We start from the raw sequence: 16,100 nt of genomic DNA on the forward strand, positions 1-16,100 counted from the left end.
ATTTTTAGTAGAGACGAGATCTCGCTCTTGCTCAGGCTGGTCTTGAACTCCTGAGCTCAAGCGATCCTCCTGCCTCAGCCTCCCAGGGTGCTAAGATTACAGGCGTGAGCCACCATGCCTGGCCTCATTTGGCAAGTTTTCACATTATAATAGGTTATATTCAATAAGTTGAAGAAGAGAATTCTTTTATTTTTCTTTTCCTCAGCAACTATTCTAAAAATTAAGGCTTCTTCCCTCTCCTGCATCTTCCACCCCACCCAGCCAACTCCCAGGGTCAGATATTAAGTCCATAGACATAGCTATTTTATTAATTGTCCTTGAATACTGATTTTTTTCTAGTTTTTGCCACTTTTCAAAATTGATAAAACTAGAGTGTGGATTTAAGATTAGCAGCTATTGACTACAAATATTAAAGCATTTAAAAAATAAGTTCAATTAGGGACAATTAACATTGTGTAAGCCAGGCGTAATCCTAGCACTTTGGGAGGCCAAGGCAAGAGGATCATTTGAACCCAGGAGTTCAAGACCAGCCTGGGCAACACAGCAAGACCCTGTCTTTACAAAATTTTTTTAAAAATTTAGCCAGGCATGGTGGTGCTCCCCTGCAGTCCCAGCTACTTGGGGGACTGAGGCAGGAGCATCACTTGAGCCCAGGAGTTTGAGGTTGCTGTGAGCTAGGCTGACGCCATGGCACTCTAGCCAGGGTGACAGAGCGGGACTCTGCCTCAAAAAAAAAAACAAAAAACTGCCACACGAAAAAAAACCGAAATGGTCCACAAAACACTCTCCTTCCCTTCTGAAGGTGCATGTCTGCATTCTGTCTTGGCATATGCAGTAAAGTAGACATGTAGCTCTAGCTACTTTTGGCTCTAATAGATGAGCATGTTGGTATCGATTTGCAGCATTTTGTTTTTCCCTCTTCTCAGTGCATCACTAGCACACTCAGACTTTCATACCTGTCTGTTTGCCCTGATCCCTGAGGACAGGGGCCTGGCTCTGACTCATCTCATCTCCAGCACCCAGTGCTGTGCTGCCCACAGACCTTCTTCCAGTCTCTGACACCACCACCCCCATCTCTCCCACTCCTGGTTATCTTCTGCCCCACTCCCGAATTTCTGAGGACAGTTTACCACCTTGGATATTACTGATCAGATTGGCAACAGTGAAAAAGAATGATACTACCCCGTACTTATGTGGCTGTATGGAAATGAGGGCAATGTATGTGGTGTAAACTGACGCAGCCTTTTGGAAGGCAATTGGGCAGCGTCCATAAAACATAAACAGCACGCACCTTTCAAGAGAACCATCCTACTTCTAGAAATCTATCCTAAAAATGTATTTGAGCAAGTACACAAAGCTTTATTACAAAGATGTTCATGTAGAACTATTTATAGCAGTGAAAAATTATAAACAACCTAAGTGTACTTCAGTGGGGTTGTTGCATTTTCTGACAGTTCTAATTCTTAGGCAGTTCTTTACGCTGTGCTGAAATCTGGTCACCAGCACTACTGCTCCTGGGTCCAAGGTTTCCCTCCTTAGGGCTTCACAAAGCAAGTCTAATCTAAGGTTATGTGGTCATTAATTTTGTCCTTGCTTGGGTGTGGCCTGTATATGAGCTCTATGGGCTCTGTGGGTCAATGTTGGGATACAATGTCTGGAAGCTCAAGTTAGAATTTTTGGAGACCCAATTAAATAGAGCAAGAGTCTCAAAACAAAACAAGTGGCAATGATTACAACACATTCTAGTCTCGCAGAGATATAAAAACATCCACAGCTATCCAATTATTTACTTGGTTGCTCTTGGGTTACACTCATAGAGTGGATATTTACTGCACTGACTCTGCTTTCTTACTCACTAAGCCAGCCTACCTGTTATCTACAGCAAGTTGCTGCCAACTCTGTTGAAAGGCTCAACATACACAGATCAAAACTGAGTGGCAATGCCGCGAAATGTTCTTATCCTATACGTAGGGAACAACTGGGGGAGATTATTAGAATGCTAGTTAAAAATGGAGAGGTTCAGCCGGGCGCGGTGGCTCACGCCTGTAATCCTAGCACTCTGGGAGGCCGAGGCGGGTGGATCGCTTGAGCTCAGGAGTTCGAGACCAGCCTGAGCAAAAGTGAGACCCTGTCTCTACTAAAAATAGAAAGAAATTATATGGACAGCTAAAATATATATATACAAAAAATTAGCCGGGCATGGTGGCGCATGCCTGTAGTCCCAGCTACTCGGGAGGCTGAGGCAGTAGGATCGCTTAAACCCAGGAGTTTGAGGTTGCTGTGAGCTAGGCTGACGCCACGGCACTCACTCTAGCCCGGGCAACAAAGCGAGACTCTGTCTCAAAAAAAAAAAAAAAAAAAAAAAAATGGAGAGGTTCCTCCTGCACACCAACAAGCAAAACCCCTCCCTTCATGTTTGGCAAGGATTCTTAAGAAGAGGAAACATAGAAAGAACTTCCCTACTCCTGGCCTCACCTGGAAGAAGCACGGCTTGTGTTATAAACCACGGAGCCAGTGTGTTGGCCAAAGATTGCCAAGGGCAGGACTGTGATCATTTACCCAGAACAGTTGACTATCTTTAAAAAAAAAAATCTGTAGAAAAAGAGATTTACATAGGAGACATTTGACATTGGCAAGGGATTTTTCCAAAGACCTTTCAGATGCCATAATCCACTATATACCATAGTATCTCCCAAAATGACGTTTTAAACTATAGCCAAAAAATTTTAAGCGATTCCACTTCAGTCCTTAAATAATTCTATAAATGCAGAAGTAAAGTTACTTATAAAATTAGTTATTTGAGAAGTATTAACCATAGTCAACAATTTGCACCTGAGGTCCCAAAGAAGGAAAGAAAATTTGGTTAGTTGTGTCTCTACTCATCTTTTAGTAACATTTAATCTCACTCTTGAAGAGCAGCCTCTGCACTGGCTGACTCTCGCTAAAATAACTTCCCAGAGCTCTTTTCCTTGTACCGATATGACACACATCATGAATCTATTGATATCAGAGATCCTAGACACCACTGAACTTGACATTTCGTGCCAATTTATCCAAAACTTCTACTTATGGCACACACACAAAAAAGTCACTTTCTCGGGCCTCTTCATTTTCTCTTCATTTCTGTCACTGGCACTATCAAGTGACTTATTTTATGAGTCTTTTCTGTTCCTCAGATAAGAAACAAAGGTTGTAATCACTGCTGGCAAATGACATAAAGGCTAGAACTAGTAGAGGATAATAAAGTCATGTGAGATGTCCAGGTGGACCAGTAGCCCTGGCAAAGCCAACCATTGAACTCTCATTCATTCACAATGGGCCTTTGAGGGTAGCTAATAAAATATCAAAATTATAAGTGTTGAATCTGCAAATGGCAATGACTTCTGGTGTATTCTTTTAACACTTACGTTGTGGTCATTTGTCAGTTTTCTCGGGGAATTCCTTGTCTCCTCTTGGTGAGCAGCAGAAAACACTTCCAACTATAGATGCTAAAAATGCCCAAAACTCACATTTCCAGGTCCTGAGGCAGCTATGGCTCAGGGACGTTACCTATACTTGGCCAATCAGCTGCATTTGCTTAGGATTTTTGAGGCCACAGCTAGGGATGGGGAAAACTCTTTACGGTGGTTGCAGTGTTGGCAGCAGTATCTGGTGTCCACACAGCCTTGCCATTGGGGTCAGTGTGGCAGCCAGCATCTGACGCCAGCTGTGTCTGTGACAAAGGCCGCAGCACTGAGCACACAGCGGCAGTGATGCGGCTGCCCTCACCCACCGGGCCCTGTGATGGGATTTTGCTGTAGTTCTAGGTGCCCGGTCTCCCCTTGTTTCTGCTTATTTCCCACGTCTGCTATCTGCACCCTCCCGGTGATTCTGTAACTGACCCAATGTGCTTTCAAAAAAAATTCACTTCGTGATTTAATAAGCCAGAATCATTTTCCATACCTTGTGACCAGGAACCTGACTTGATAGACCTAAATCACCAAGACATTCTTCTAAACTCTCTCCGGAGTCTTCCTGTTGTAAGTCAAACTCATTTCTCGTGGTGCGTTTGGGAGACACAGTGAAGGAGCACAGAACCAGGAGGTCTGTCTTCTGGTCTAGACTGCCACTTCCTGGCTGTGTGACCAGGAGCAAATCACTTACTTCCTGGCTCTAAGCCACAGTTCTCTCACTTGCACAGCGAGCGTCTTGGCCACACCAGGAGTTGCCCTAACTGGCTATGCCTTAGAACCCCCTGAGGCATCTGGTTTTCAACATTTGTATTCATACAGATTCGCAGGCCCTATTCCCAAAGACACTAATTGAGCAGGGTTAGTAGATCTCCGACAAGTAGACCAGAAGCAGCAGAGGCAGCAGCACCTTTGAGAATTGCAATCTAAGGATCTCCAAGGCCCGCTCCAGTTCACGTGCTCTGTGATCCTCTCTTGGAGGGCAGAGACCATCCCCCTGCTATATTCTTTGCACCCAGAACCATTCCCGACACATAGTAACTGTTCAAAAAAATACTTGTATCTGAGTAAAGCGTTTATGGGAACTCTCTGCACTACCTTTGCAACTTTTCTGTAAATCTAAAATTCTTCCAAAATAAAAAGTTATTTTAAAAAATACTGGAAAGGCTGAGCGTGGTGGCTCACACCTGTAATCCTAGCACTCTGGGAGGCCAAGGCGGGTGGATCGTTTGAGCTCAGGAGTTCAAGACTATCCTGAGCAAGAGTGAGACCCCATCTCTACTAAAGATAGAAAGAAATTATATGGACAGCTAAAAATATATATAGAAAAAATTAGCCGGGCATGGTGGCGCATGCCTGTAGTCCCAGCTACTCAGGAGGCTGAGGCAGGAGGATTGCTTGAGCCCAGGAGTTTGAGGTTGCTGTGAGCTAGGCTGACACCATGGCACTCTAGCCCAGGCAACAGAGTGAGACTCTGTCTCAAAAAAAAAAAAAAAAATACTGGAAAGAAGCAAGGAAGGAAGGAAACAAGGAAAAGAGGGAGAGAAAGAGGAGGAAAAAGGGAAAGAGGGAAGGATTCTAACCACACCACGTTGACTAAGTCTTCATGTCACTGTGTGCTGAACAGCACCTCCTACCAACCTTTTCCTCTGCACACCGGCACCCCATCTGTTGTCATTCCACCGTCAGTGAGTTGAGAGGAGACCTGTGGAGCCACCGTGTTGTAACGGCTACCAAAACGGGCTTGTCACCTGCCTGTGGGGAGCACCGTTCCTTGTGCTTGGCCCTGTAAAGACCCGAGTTTGCTCCCAGCATCCACATTTGGTTTCACTGGGCCTCAGTTTCCTCAGCTGTAAAACAGAGCTCACTTCTACCCTGAGTATCTTGCAGAATTGTTATAAGAATCAAAGGAAATCATAAGAGCTACCCTAATAAGCACACACTTACTGTGTGTACTCCATGCTTAAACCCTTCATGCGCATTCTCTTTATTAATTTTCACAACTTTGCAAGGTAGGCTAGTAACATCCCCATTTTACCGACGAAGAAACTCAGGCTCCCAGAGTAACTTGCTCACTGCGGCCAGTGAGGCGAGGGCTGATAGAAGAGCCCAAGGCACCCGACTCCAAGCACCCTGCGTGTTCTGCTGCCCCTGTGATTTCTAAGCACCAAGTGTTACAGAAATGCTTGTCTGCTTTTTGGTTATTTTCATCCCATCCTTTCCTCCCCCCTTATCTCCCTCTTCTTCCTCCAGCTGCCCAGAGAGACCCCGACTAGACCCTGGGAATTCCCAAACGGAAGCTGGAGAAGAATTGGCAGGTCATTACCCTGGGGGAGGACGGGGCTGGGAATTCCCACCGTCTCCATCTCTCCCGCAGGGACTCCAGATGGAGACGAGTGTCCGGGACGGGAAAGGACTTGCCTCTCTGAGAACCCGGAGGACTAAGTCAGGCTCACCTTCCCTTCTTCACCTCACCCAGGAGGGCATTGACAAGGCCAACACCCTTGGGACAACTCCTCTTGGGTAGAAACTTTTCGTCATTAGCTTGCACTGCTTTCCTAGCTGCATCCAAACAAGTAAGTTCTGAATATCTGAATGTTTTTTTTAAACGGCTGGCCCCACCCACTCATCGGTACCAGGCGGGCCCCTGCAGGGCCAAGGCCAGCCTTGATGTGGCCGAGGAGCCCGGAGAGGCTGGGCAGCAGGCTGTGCTGGGCGCGGCCAATTGCCGCACAGCCGGGCCTGGTGGGGAGGCTTTTGGTGGTGTTGCTAGGCAACCTGGGTAATTGGAGAGGCTGGACTGGGCTGCTGGGCCACAGAGATTAACAGCCTCCTTCATCAGGCTGGGAACCGTCATTATGCCCGTTCCAGAGGCCTGCAGCAACCTCTTTGTGGTTATAGCCTGAAAGGATGCTTTTTTAGCTACAGAAATTAAGAACTGGCTTTTCAATATTATGGGTTTGTGGTTGTGGTTGTTTTCCTTTTGCTACATCGCTGCGGATACACTTGGAATAAATAGGCAAAGATTTAAAAACAAAAAATTCCTTCACAGACCCTCATCTCCAAAAGTTTTCCTTTTTCCTGAAGCAAAGCACATTTGCCCTCAATATCGAGGACAAGTAAGGTAGGGACACTGTGTCTCCTGAGGTCTCGCCATGGCCCACTCTGCAGTAAAAGCTTCTTCCTTGCAACCTCACCGATGGGCTGTGGTTCAGGGTAGGGGCCTCTCAACAGAATAGTTTCTTTGGGACCCTCCCATCCAAAGACAATCACAATACCTCACCCTTTTCATTTTATAGAACCACTGTCACTTATATGATTTTGGTGGATCCTTCTATCTGCCCTGTGAAGAAGACATCATTGTTGTTCCCATTTTACAGATGAACAACTAAGGCAAAAAGGGCAACCATGATCACATACCTAGTGACAGCAGAGCCAGGGCAAAACCCAGTAATCTGAGACTAGATCCTGGGCCTCTCCACCATGCCACTTTGCCTGCCCACAGAGCTATTTAACATATGACATATATTTATGTGCCCTAGTGTGATAGTAATAATAGAAATGATAATGTACACTGGGGTAGAAGACATAGAAATTACATCCTAGATCTTTTTTCTTTTTTTCATTTTTTTTCCCTTTGGTGAGGCAGAGTTTCACTCTGTCACTCAAGCTAGAGTACAGTGGCCTGATCATACCTCACTGCAGCCTTAAAATTCCTGGGTTCAAGTGATCCTCCTGCCTCACCCTTCCTAGTAGCTGGGACTTCAGGCATGTACCACCACGCCCCACTAATTTTTCTTATTTTTTGTAGAGATGGGGTCTTCCTATGTTGCCCAGGCTGGTCTCAAACTCCTGAGCTCAAGTGATCCTCCCACCTCAGCCTCCCAAAGCACTGGGATTATAGGCATGAGCCACTGTACCCTGCACATCCTGGATCCTGTACTATCCTCAACACCTCATCCTTATTGATTGTGATTAAGCTTTTAGAGCTGTGCCGTATGTCCTAAGGAATACAGTCTGAAAGAATTCCCAAAAGACAAACACACTGTTGCAGTGAGTTAACAGACTCAGCACATCAGAGCACAGAGCTGAAGGAAAACACTGACCCTGAGCCACTTTCTCCTTAATTCAAGGACAGGTGGCTCTGTCCCCTAAGGAAACAAAATCATTTCTTTCATTCAATATTTGTAGGCATTTTTCCAAAAAGACTTTCACTACCTCATCGAGAATATTTTTTCAATAGTGGTCCATTGATAATGACCAACTGTTCTAGCTTGCAGAGGACTAAGGGGTTTCTTGGGACTTTCGGTGCTAAAATCAGAGCAAATCAAGGACGGTTGGTCACCCTATCATGGACCATCTACATCACAATCATGTGGTTGGTTGGGCAACGATGGCTGGTTCTAATCCTAGGGCAGTGGTTCTTAACCCCAGCCATACATCAGAATCATCCCAGATTCATAGAATCAGGGTCTCTGGGGCTTGGGCCTGGCCCTGGTATCTTGTAATGTGCAGCCAAGACTAAAAATTTCTGCCCTAGAGATTTGAATGCAGAGGGTCTGGGCTCAGGTTTTGCCCAGGAATTTGCATGAATTTTTAACATCTCCCTGGGGATTCTTATGTACATTGTGTTTTGATAACCAGTGAATGTGTGTGTGATGTGTGCATTCATGGGTAAGCATTCCCTGAATGCCTTGTATGTGTTAGGCTCTGGAAATACACAGGAAAAAAAAAAGAAAAGAAAAAGAAAAGAAACGAAACCACCTCCTGTTCCAGGCCCTTCCTATTCAGCGGAGAATAAAGACCTATAAATTGTCCCAACATAGTATACTGTGATTTAGATTAAAAAGTGGGTCAGCACCATCTGGGCAGTTATGGCTATTCAGTTTCCAGAAGCCTGGTGTGGTAGACTAAAGATGGAACATATAATTTGCCATTCCTTCCACTGAGAGATAGGGTTTGTTTCCCCTCTCCTTAAATCTGGGCCAGCCCTGAGACTGGTTTTGACCTACATGACGTGGCAGAAGTAGTGCTGGGTACTTGCCAAGGCCAGGCCCTAAGAGATATGCAGCCCTTACTTTTGCTCCTTTGGGAATGCTCTCTCTTTGAAGCCTGACTTTGTATCAGAAGGTTGACTATCTTGAGGCCACCATGCTATGAGGAAGCCCAAGCTACCCACATGGACAGAGAGGCCATGTAGAAGAGCACCAAGGTGCCAGACCTGGGAATGAAACCTTCTGCCTTTCCATTAATAGTGTTCATCTTTGTATCCTTCCATAGAGTAGATTGCAGATCACCCGAAATAGCCTCCCAAATCAGTCTCCACCTCTGTTTTCACTCCTGCCTCTCCCTCCAAAACAAAACAAAACTGTAAGTCAGAATATATCATCTCTCTGTTTAAAATCCTTCAATGGTTTCCCCGCTGTCTTTTAGGTAAATACAAGATCCTTATCATAGCTGATAAGATCCTGCATGACCTAGCTCCTGCCTTCTTTATGGAATTCAGCTTCTACCACTCACCCCCAACGTCTCTGTGCTACAGCCACAGGGACTTCTTTCTGTTCCTGGAACACACCAAACTCTGTCCTGCCTCCAGGTCTTTGCACCTGTTGTTCCTTCTACCTGGTCCTCCCATCCCCAACTCCAACGCTTACACACAAGGCTGGCTCCTTCACCACCCACAGCGCCGCCCGGGGAAGTCTTCCCTGCCCACGCCTTCTTCCACACCCAGATACTCTATCATATTTCCTTGCTTATTTGCTCCCAGCACGTATTACTATCTAAAAATATCTAGTTTGTGTATTGTCTATCTCTGTCTACTAGACTATAAGCTCCAGAAAAGTAGGAAATGTTTATCTTATATTCCGTCTGTACCCCGGTGTCTACCATAGTGCCTAGCAGAGAATAGGGGCTCAGTAAGTGTTTGCTGAATGAACCATCAAATGAATGAAGAAGGAAGGAAGAAAGGAAGGAGGAAGTATGAAATAATGAAAGGAGCTCTGACATTACAGGAGTTCTTGCTCCAGTTCTGCCCCTGCTTACCTATGGACAAGTCACTTCACCTCACCTAATCAGGAATCTCATCCCCAGCAAGCACATAGCTGGTGATGTTTGCACGTATCATACACCAGAAGTCTTCACATTTTTTTTTTGTTCATGAACCCCTAAAAGAATTTTGAAGAAGCTGTATCCCCTCTCACACATTTTTAAGTTAATAACTAAAATTATTTTTTACAAGTTAAAATCAGTTCCAAGACTAAATTTTCTGGCATAGTCTTTGATAGAGATGTGCTTTAAATATATTTTCACCCAAACCTTGGAGCTACAGATTTAGCTTGTTCAGTTTATGGAAAATGTCTACCATATAATCCTGTTAGCAAAGCCAGTCCTCACTGTCAAACCAATCAGCCAAATCAGACTGATTTTCTGTCTGTAAGAAAACCCGTCTTCATTTTTTAAAAGTTCTATACATGTGTTACTTTGCATCCCCATGACAACTGGCTCATGTCTCAATTCTAATTTTGCAATACTTAGATAAAGAGCTAAAGCACCTAAGTTTAATGTAGAGTAGCATAATGGTTAAGAGCACCCGTTCTAGAAGAATTCAAAGGTGCCTGAGTTCAAATTCAGATTTCACCTCTTCATACCTCTGGGACCTTGGGCAACTTATTAAACCTCTTGGTGTTTTGGGAACCTCATCTGTAAAAGGAGGATGGTAAGTATCTACTTTATAGACTCCGTATGAGTATTACATTAGTTTATGATCTGTAAAACTCTTAGAACACTATTGGGCACATAATTAGCATTAAACAAGTTTTTTATTTAACTTTTTTTTTTAGAGACAAATTTTCACTCTGTCGCCCAAACTGGAATGCAGTGATATGATCATTGCTCACTGTAACCTAGAACTCCGGAGCTCAAGCAATCCTCCTCCCTCCTGCGTTTGCCTCCCAAGTACCTAGAACTACAGGCACACGCCACCATACCCAACTAATTTTTTTATTATTATTTTTTTAGAGATGGGGTCTGGCTATGTTGCCCAGTCTGGTTTTGAACTCCTGGCCTCAAGGAATCCTCCTACCTCTGCCTCCCAAATAGCTCGGACCACAGGAGCTCGCCACCACATTTGGCTAATTTTTTTTTTTTTTTTTTTTTTTTTTTAGTTTTTGTAGTGACAGAATCTCAATGTGTTGCCCAGGCTGGGCTCAAACTCTTGGCTTCAAGTGACCCTCCCACTTCAGCTTCCCAAAGTGCTGGGATTACAGGCATGAGCCACTGGGCCCTAAACAAGTATTTTTATTTTTTTTTATTTTTTTTTTTTATTTTTTGAGACAGAGTCTCACTCTGTTGCCCAGGCTAGAGTGAGTGCCGTGGCGTCAGCCTAGCTCACAGCAACCTCAAACTCCTGGGCTCAAGCGATCCTCCTGTCTCAGCCTCCCGAGTAGCTGGGACTACAGGCATGCACCACCATGCCCGGCTAATTTTTTCTGTATATATTTTTAGCTGTCCATATAATTTCTTTCTATTTTTAGTAGAGATGGGGTCTCGCTCTTGCTCAGGCTGGTCTCGAACTCCTGAGCTCAAACGATCCGCCCACCTCGGCCTCCCAGAGAGCTAGGATTACAGGCGTGAGCCACCACGCCCGGCCCCTAAACAAGTATTTTTAAATAAAATAAATACTATGACTCTGTACTGAAGCACAACCCCTTCTGTTTATCTTACCCAGTCTCTCTTTGCTTCCTCTCTCTTAAGATCAGAGCATTCTCCAGTTGTCCTTTTGGACAATGTACCCTAGAAAGCTTCAGGATGGACAGAGGTGTGAAAGAAGGGAAACAATTCAGGCAAGAGTGAGTACCTGCAGCAGCTGAGGATCTGGAAACTGATTCCTTTAATGCTGTCCATGCCCAAGTACCCCAGTTCTGGGACCACTGGCAGATTGGACACACCCTCGATGGGCATGTTCGGAGCTAGGTATAATTCCTGGCACCCCATCTACAATTCCATCTCTATCTCTCCAACATAAGAAAGCACAAGGGATTGCAAGTTAGCAAGCAGCATATGCATAAATTTGTTCCAAATTATACAAATGTAAAATATTCATAAATTTCAAAACTTTTTTTAATGCGGCTGATGCTGCTGTGCCCATCTCTCCACTCACTCTCCCATTCACTCAAAATTTCAAAACTTTTATTAGGCGGGACAGACTAGCTGTGACCCAGTGTACAGCTGAGGGCAAAGTCCCAGTAATCAGGACACAGGAAAACTCAACAGGCCCTTCACGAACAATCCATCATGAAGTCCTAAAAAGGAAGGTTCATTTCTTCAGCTTGGCGGAGACCTCATCAGGCCTGAAAACCTTGGTGTCATCTCCTAGACCCCTGTGTATCAGCAACACTTCTGAAATGCAGATCACGTGGGGTCTCTCCCACTGCTATCTTCAATGGATACCCTTGGTATAAAGTCTAGGTTCCTTAACAAGGCACACAGAACCTGCCTATCTATCCACACTCATTTCTTTCCATTCCCCCAAGTGCACCCTACACTCCAGCCATTCCTACAGTTCCAGCTCCCACTCCCCAGCTTTTCATGAGCTCCCCCCTCTGCTGAAACTCCTTTCCTCCCAAATCGTCATGGGAAGTCTAACACCCCCTTTAAGACTCTGTCCTTTATGTCTCCTCTGCAAGCCTTATTGAGCATCCGCCTGGTGCCTGGCATCGTGCTGGGCACTGAGAATACAGTAGAGAGAGCAAAGCAGACGTGGCGGAATTAAATGCTTCTCTTAGTCCCATCAGCAACCTCTGCTCATGTCTAGGGAATCAATGTCTTCTCCGTATAGTAACTATCTCCCCTACAAGGCTCTGAGCATCTCGAGGCCAGGACTTCTGTTTTATTCCTCTTTGAATCCCTATTACCTGGTCGATGGAATACATCAATAAATATTTGTCAGACTCATTTACTCAGGAAGGATTCATCAAACATTTTTGTACCAGGGACGTACAAGGTGCTGGTTATACAACTATGAACTAACAGCCATAATCCCTGCCCTCTTGCAACCTTGCCCTCTCATGGGACGAACAGAGCCTTTGATTGAATGAATGATGTATGAATGAGTGAATGAATTAAGAAATCAGGGAAGAAGTATGCTCCTCCCCACCTGGATGAAGCAGCCCAGAGCAGGAGACACACAGGAAGTGAAAAGCTGGTGTCTAGGCAGTTGGGGGAACGATGATGCTCTCCTGGCCTTTCTAGGACCGAGAAACTTGGAAGACAGCAAGGAGTCGCGCAAAAAGCATGGAGTTTAGAGTCTGACCTAGACTTGAATTCTGGGTCCATTACTTATTAGCCATGTGACCTTAGATAAATCCCTTAACCTGTTGGTATCTTCATTTCCTCCTCTGTAAAAATAGGGATGATAATAATATGAACATGATTATGATTAAATGAGATAATGCATTTAAAAACCCGTAGCCTGAGGCCATGGTTTTAGAAACTGGTACTTCCCACCACTAGCTCAGTGTTGAGTGAACAAACTGAGAAACATAGCAGGAGTCTGGACCCAGCCCTGGTCCAGGGTTTTTAACCTCACACCAGCAGCTGGGCCTTTCCTATTCAGCCCTGTCCCTGCTCTTCCCTGGCCTCCCTCTCCCGTCGCCATGTCCCCTTCGCTGCCCAGTTCTGCGTTTACAAGTCTGCCTAAATATCTTTACAAGCCTAGAGTGAAGGAGGTGCCAGCTAGGGACGGGCTTGGCAGGAAGGGGGTCAAAAGGAAGGAAAGAGCACAGGTGTTTAGCGAGAGCCTGGAGCCCAGCTTGGTGCTTGACTTGCTTGCATTGTTTCCTGTCATTTTCATAAAAATTCCATTTTAAGCCAGGTGAGATAGCACACACCTGTAGGCACCTGTAGTCCCTCAGGAGGCCAAAGCAGGAGGATCAGGAGTTTAACGTTGTAGTACGCTATGATCACGCCTGTGAATAGCCAGCTTGGGCAACATAGCGAGACCCCATTTTACAGATGAGGAAACTGAGGCTCAGGAAGTAAACAGGAGACATAGGATATGAATCCAAGCCTCTCTGTAACTCCAAAATAATTTTCCACTATGCCATGCTGCCCACCAACTTGTAGGTGATATTAAATGCTTGTGGAATAAATTTCAGTTTTCTTATTCCCAAGAGGGGCAGAAATTGTGCAGACCTGCCCACCACCCAGAGAATCCAGGTACCTGCTTAAACAATGATGAATAAACAAATGAATAATCACAACTGGACCAGAGAGTGAAAATTCCTCTGATATTCATACCAGGAAGGAGGAAGCAATAACCCCGGGGAGCTGCCTTTCAGGAAGCAGCCGAAACTGTCTCCTGTCTCCAGTGCCCAGGTGGGCAAAGCAGGAGGGCTAGGAACTGACTTAGCCAGAGGCAGAAAGTATTTGGGGGGGAGCATTTAGGGGGTGCGGGGAGAATGTGATGGAGGGAGAGAAAGCCAGTGATTGAACAGGGCAGGAAGCTGTGGGACACAGCGCCTGACTCCTGGCCCAACATGCCGTCAACTTTTAAAATGAAAGCTGCAGGAGCCACACAGACACTCCAGGAGGTTCCGAAGGAGCACCCCATGCTCCCTACCTCCTTCCCCAGACCTCCAGCATTTGTTACCAGGCGCTCCCTGCTGACCACAATCCCCCCACCCATACCCAGCACCCACATCTTACCTTGGGAGGCCAAGGCAGGGGCGTCCCAGGCAGCACCGGCTGGTCCCCGTGTTCCAGGCGTCCTGGGCCAAGGGGCTGCCTGCTGCCGTGAAGCTCCCGCCCTCCCAGGTGCTCCTCCCTAATCTAAAATTGTCCCTACAGGTTCCCAACCCGCCCAGCCCAGGGGGAGGAACGCTGAGGAAATTCCCTCCCAGCTGGAGGCCGGGCCTGGCCGGGCCAGCCTGCTTGGCAGCCTTGCTCTTGGGCTGGCCCTGGATGAATGAGTCCTCCCCCTCCACTGCTTGGGTCTGAGCCAGGGAGCCTATGACAGCCTCTCTGCTCTTTCTCCAGGGCACTGAACTCCATTTCTCCTCCAAGTCCTCCCCTCCTGCTCCATGTCTGGGCAGGGTCCCCTGCCTTCCACTCTCAGCTCTCTGGGGAGAGGCCTCACCAGGGTGGTCTCTCTATCATTCTGGATTTGGTTGTGCTCTGGTAGTACTTGGCACCAGGGTGGGGTGACTTGGTGACCCTCAGTGTTAGTGACAAGCCCTCTGGACTCTGTCCACCAAACTGGTTATACCTTGGGCCCTAGTGAAATAGGTTTGCCAGTTGCAATAACTAGCCTTGTGCTAAGCCTTGAGAATGAAGAGGTGGATTAACGCGGTCCCTGCCCTCCCACTCGCCTAGGAAGGCAGAGAATGAATTACTGCAGTAGATGATTGCCCAAGACCGGGGGCGGCAGGGGCCAGGGAAGACTCTCCCGGCCTGGGAGGGTTCTGGAAAAGCTCCAGAGGAAATGACATACAAGAAGGGCTTTTACAGGATGAACAGGAGTTCTCCAAAGCTGTAAAGGGGGAGGGAACACAAACTGACGGAAGAGGCCACGCAAAGGGACAGGCTCTGGCGAGAACTACTAGAAGTCCAGACTTGTGAGTGAGGAGTGTGAGATCAGGAAGGGCCTGTGTATCTTGCTAAAGGACTTGAACTTTATCCTGTAGGTTCAGGCTCGGGGTGAGGGAGTCACAGAAAGGTTTTAAACAAGGAACACGAAGTCTCAGATTGCGTTTAAAATAGATCACTGGGGCCTGCAACATACAAAAGGGTTGAAGGGGACAAGACCAGAGGCAAGAAGCCCAGCCAGGCTGCCGCAGGAGTCAGGCAGACAGTAACGTGGGCTTTGCCAGGGCACTAGCCAGGGCGCAGGGGCAGAGAGGAAGGGACACATTCAAGAGATATTTAAGCGGGTAGCACTGACAAGACTTAATGAGTGAGGGAGGAGCCTACGATGAACCGGAGGTTTCCAAGCTGCGTAACTAACTAGCTTGATCGTGGTGCCCACAAGCAGGATGAGGGAAATCAGGAAGAAAAGCACTTTGGGGGAATATGAGTTCTGTTCTGGACCTGTTGAGTCTAGGGCACCTGCGGAGATGTCCAGGGAACGGCTGCACCAGGAAGAGATGTGAGTGATGTACCAGCAGGAAGCGGGAGGCATATTCAGCCAGATCGGAAGAAAATTTCATGACGGGACTATTTACAAAGATCTGGGAAGGGTAATGGAAGCCACTGGTTTGGCCCAAAAAGGCAGGGCATCTCGAAGCATGGCCCTACAGGTTATAGGTGGGTCTAAAGATTCTTTGATTTGTGATTGGTTAAAGAAATGAAGCTTTGTCTAAAGGCTTGGAACATTTTGAGTTAAGGTAAGGAAATCTGTTAATCAGAGACAAGCCCCGGGAGGCGTGTCTGATCTCCCTCCTCACGGCCAGCAACTCCGCTTTTGGGCATTTCTGGGGTCCCCTTGGCCAAGAGGGGGTCCATTCAGTCATCTGGCGGGGGGAGTCTTAAGATTTTATTTTAGTTCACAGCCTGAAGGGGCAAGAAGAGGAAACACTATTCACTGAGAGTAGTGGGAGCTCTCAGAGCTGACAGAGTCGCTGTTGTAGCAGGAAGTGGCTGCAAAAAGTGAGCTGG

General features: G+C 46.5%; 1 protein-coding gene across 1 annotated transcript in view; it reads right to left on the minus strand.

Moving 5' to 3' along the window:
- The window catches only part of RHBDL2 (rhomboid like 2), a 31,070-nt gene extending 25,053 nt beyond the window's left edge, over positions 1-6,017 (minus strand). Inside the window, 1 exon segment of the mRNA XM_069477723.1 lies at positions 5,906-6,017. Within this exon segment, the coding sequence (XP_069333824.1) occupies positions 5,906-6,017 (112 nt within the window).
- Positions 6,018-16,100: the final 10,083 nt, after the last annotated feature.

The sequence above is a fragment of the Eulemur rufifrons genome, chromosome 8, assembly GCF_041146395.1.
Source record: "Eulemur rufifrons isolate Redbay chromosome 8, OSU_ERuf_1, whole genome shotgun sequence".
NCBI lineage: Eukaryota > Metazoa > Chordata > Mammalia > Primates > Lemuridae > Eulemur > Eulemur rufifrons.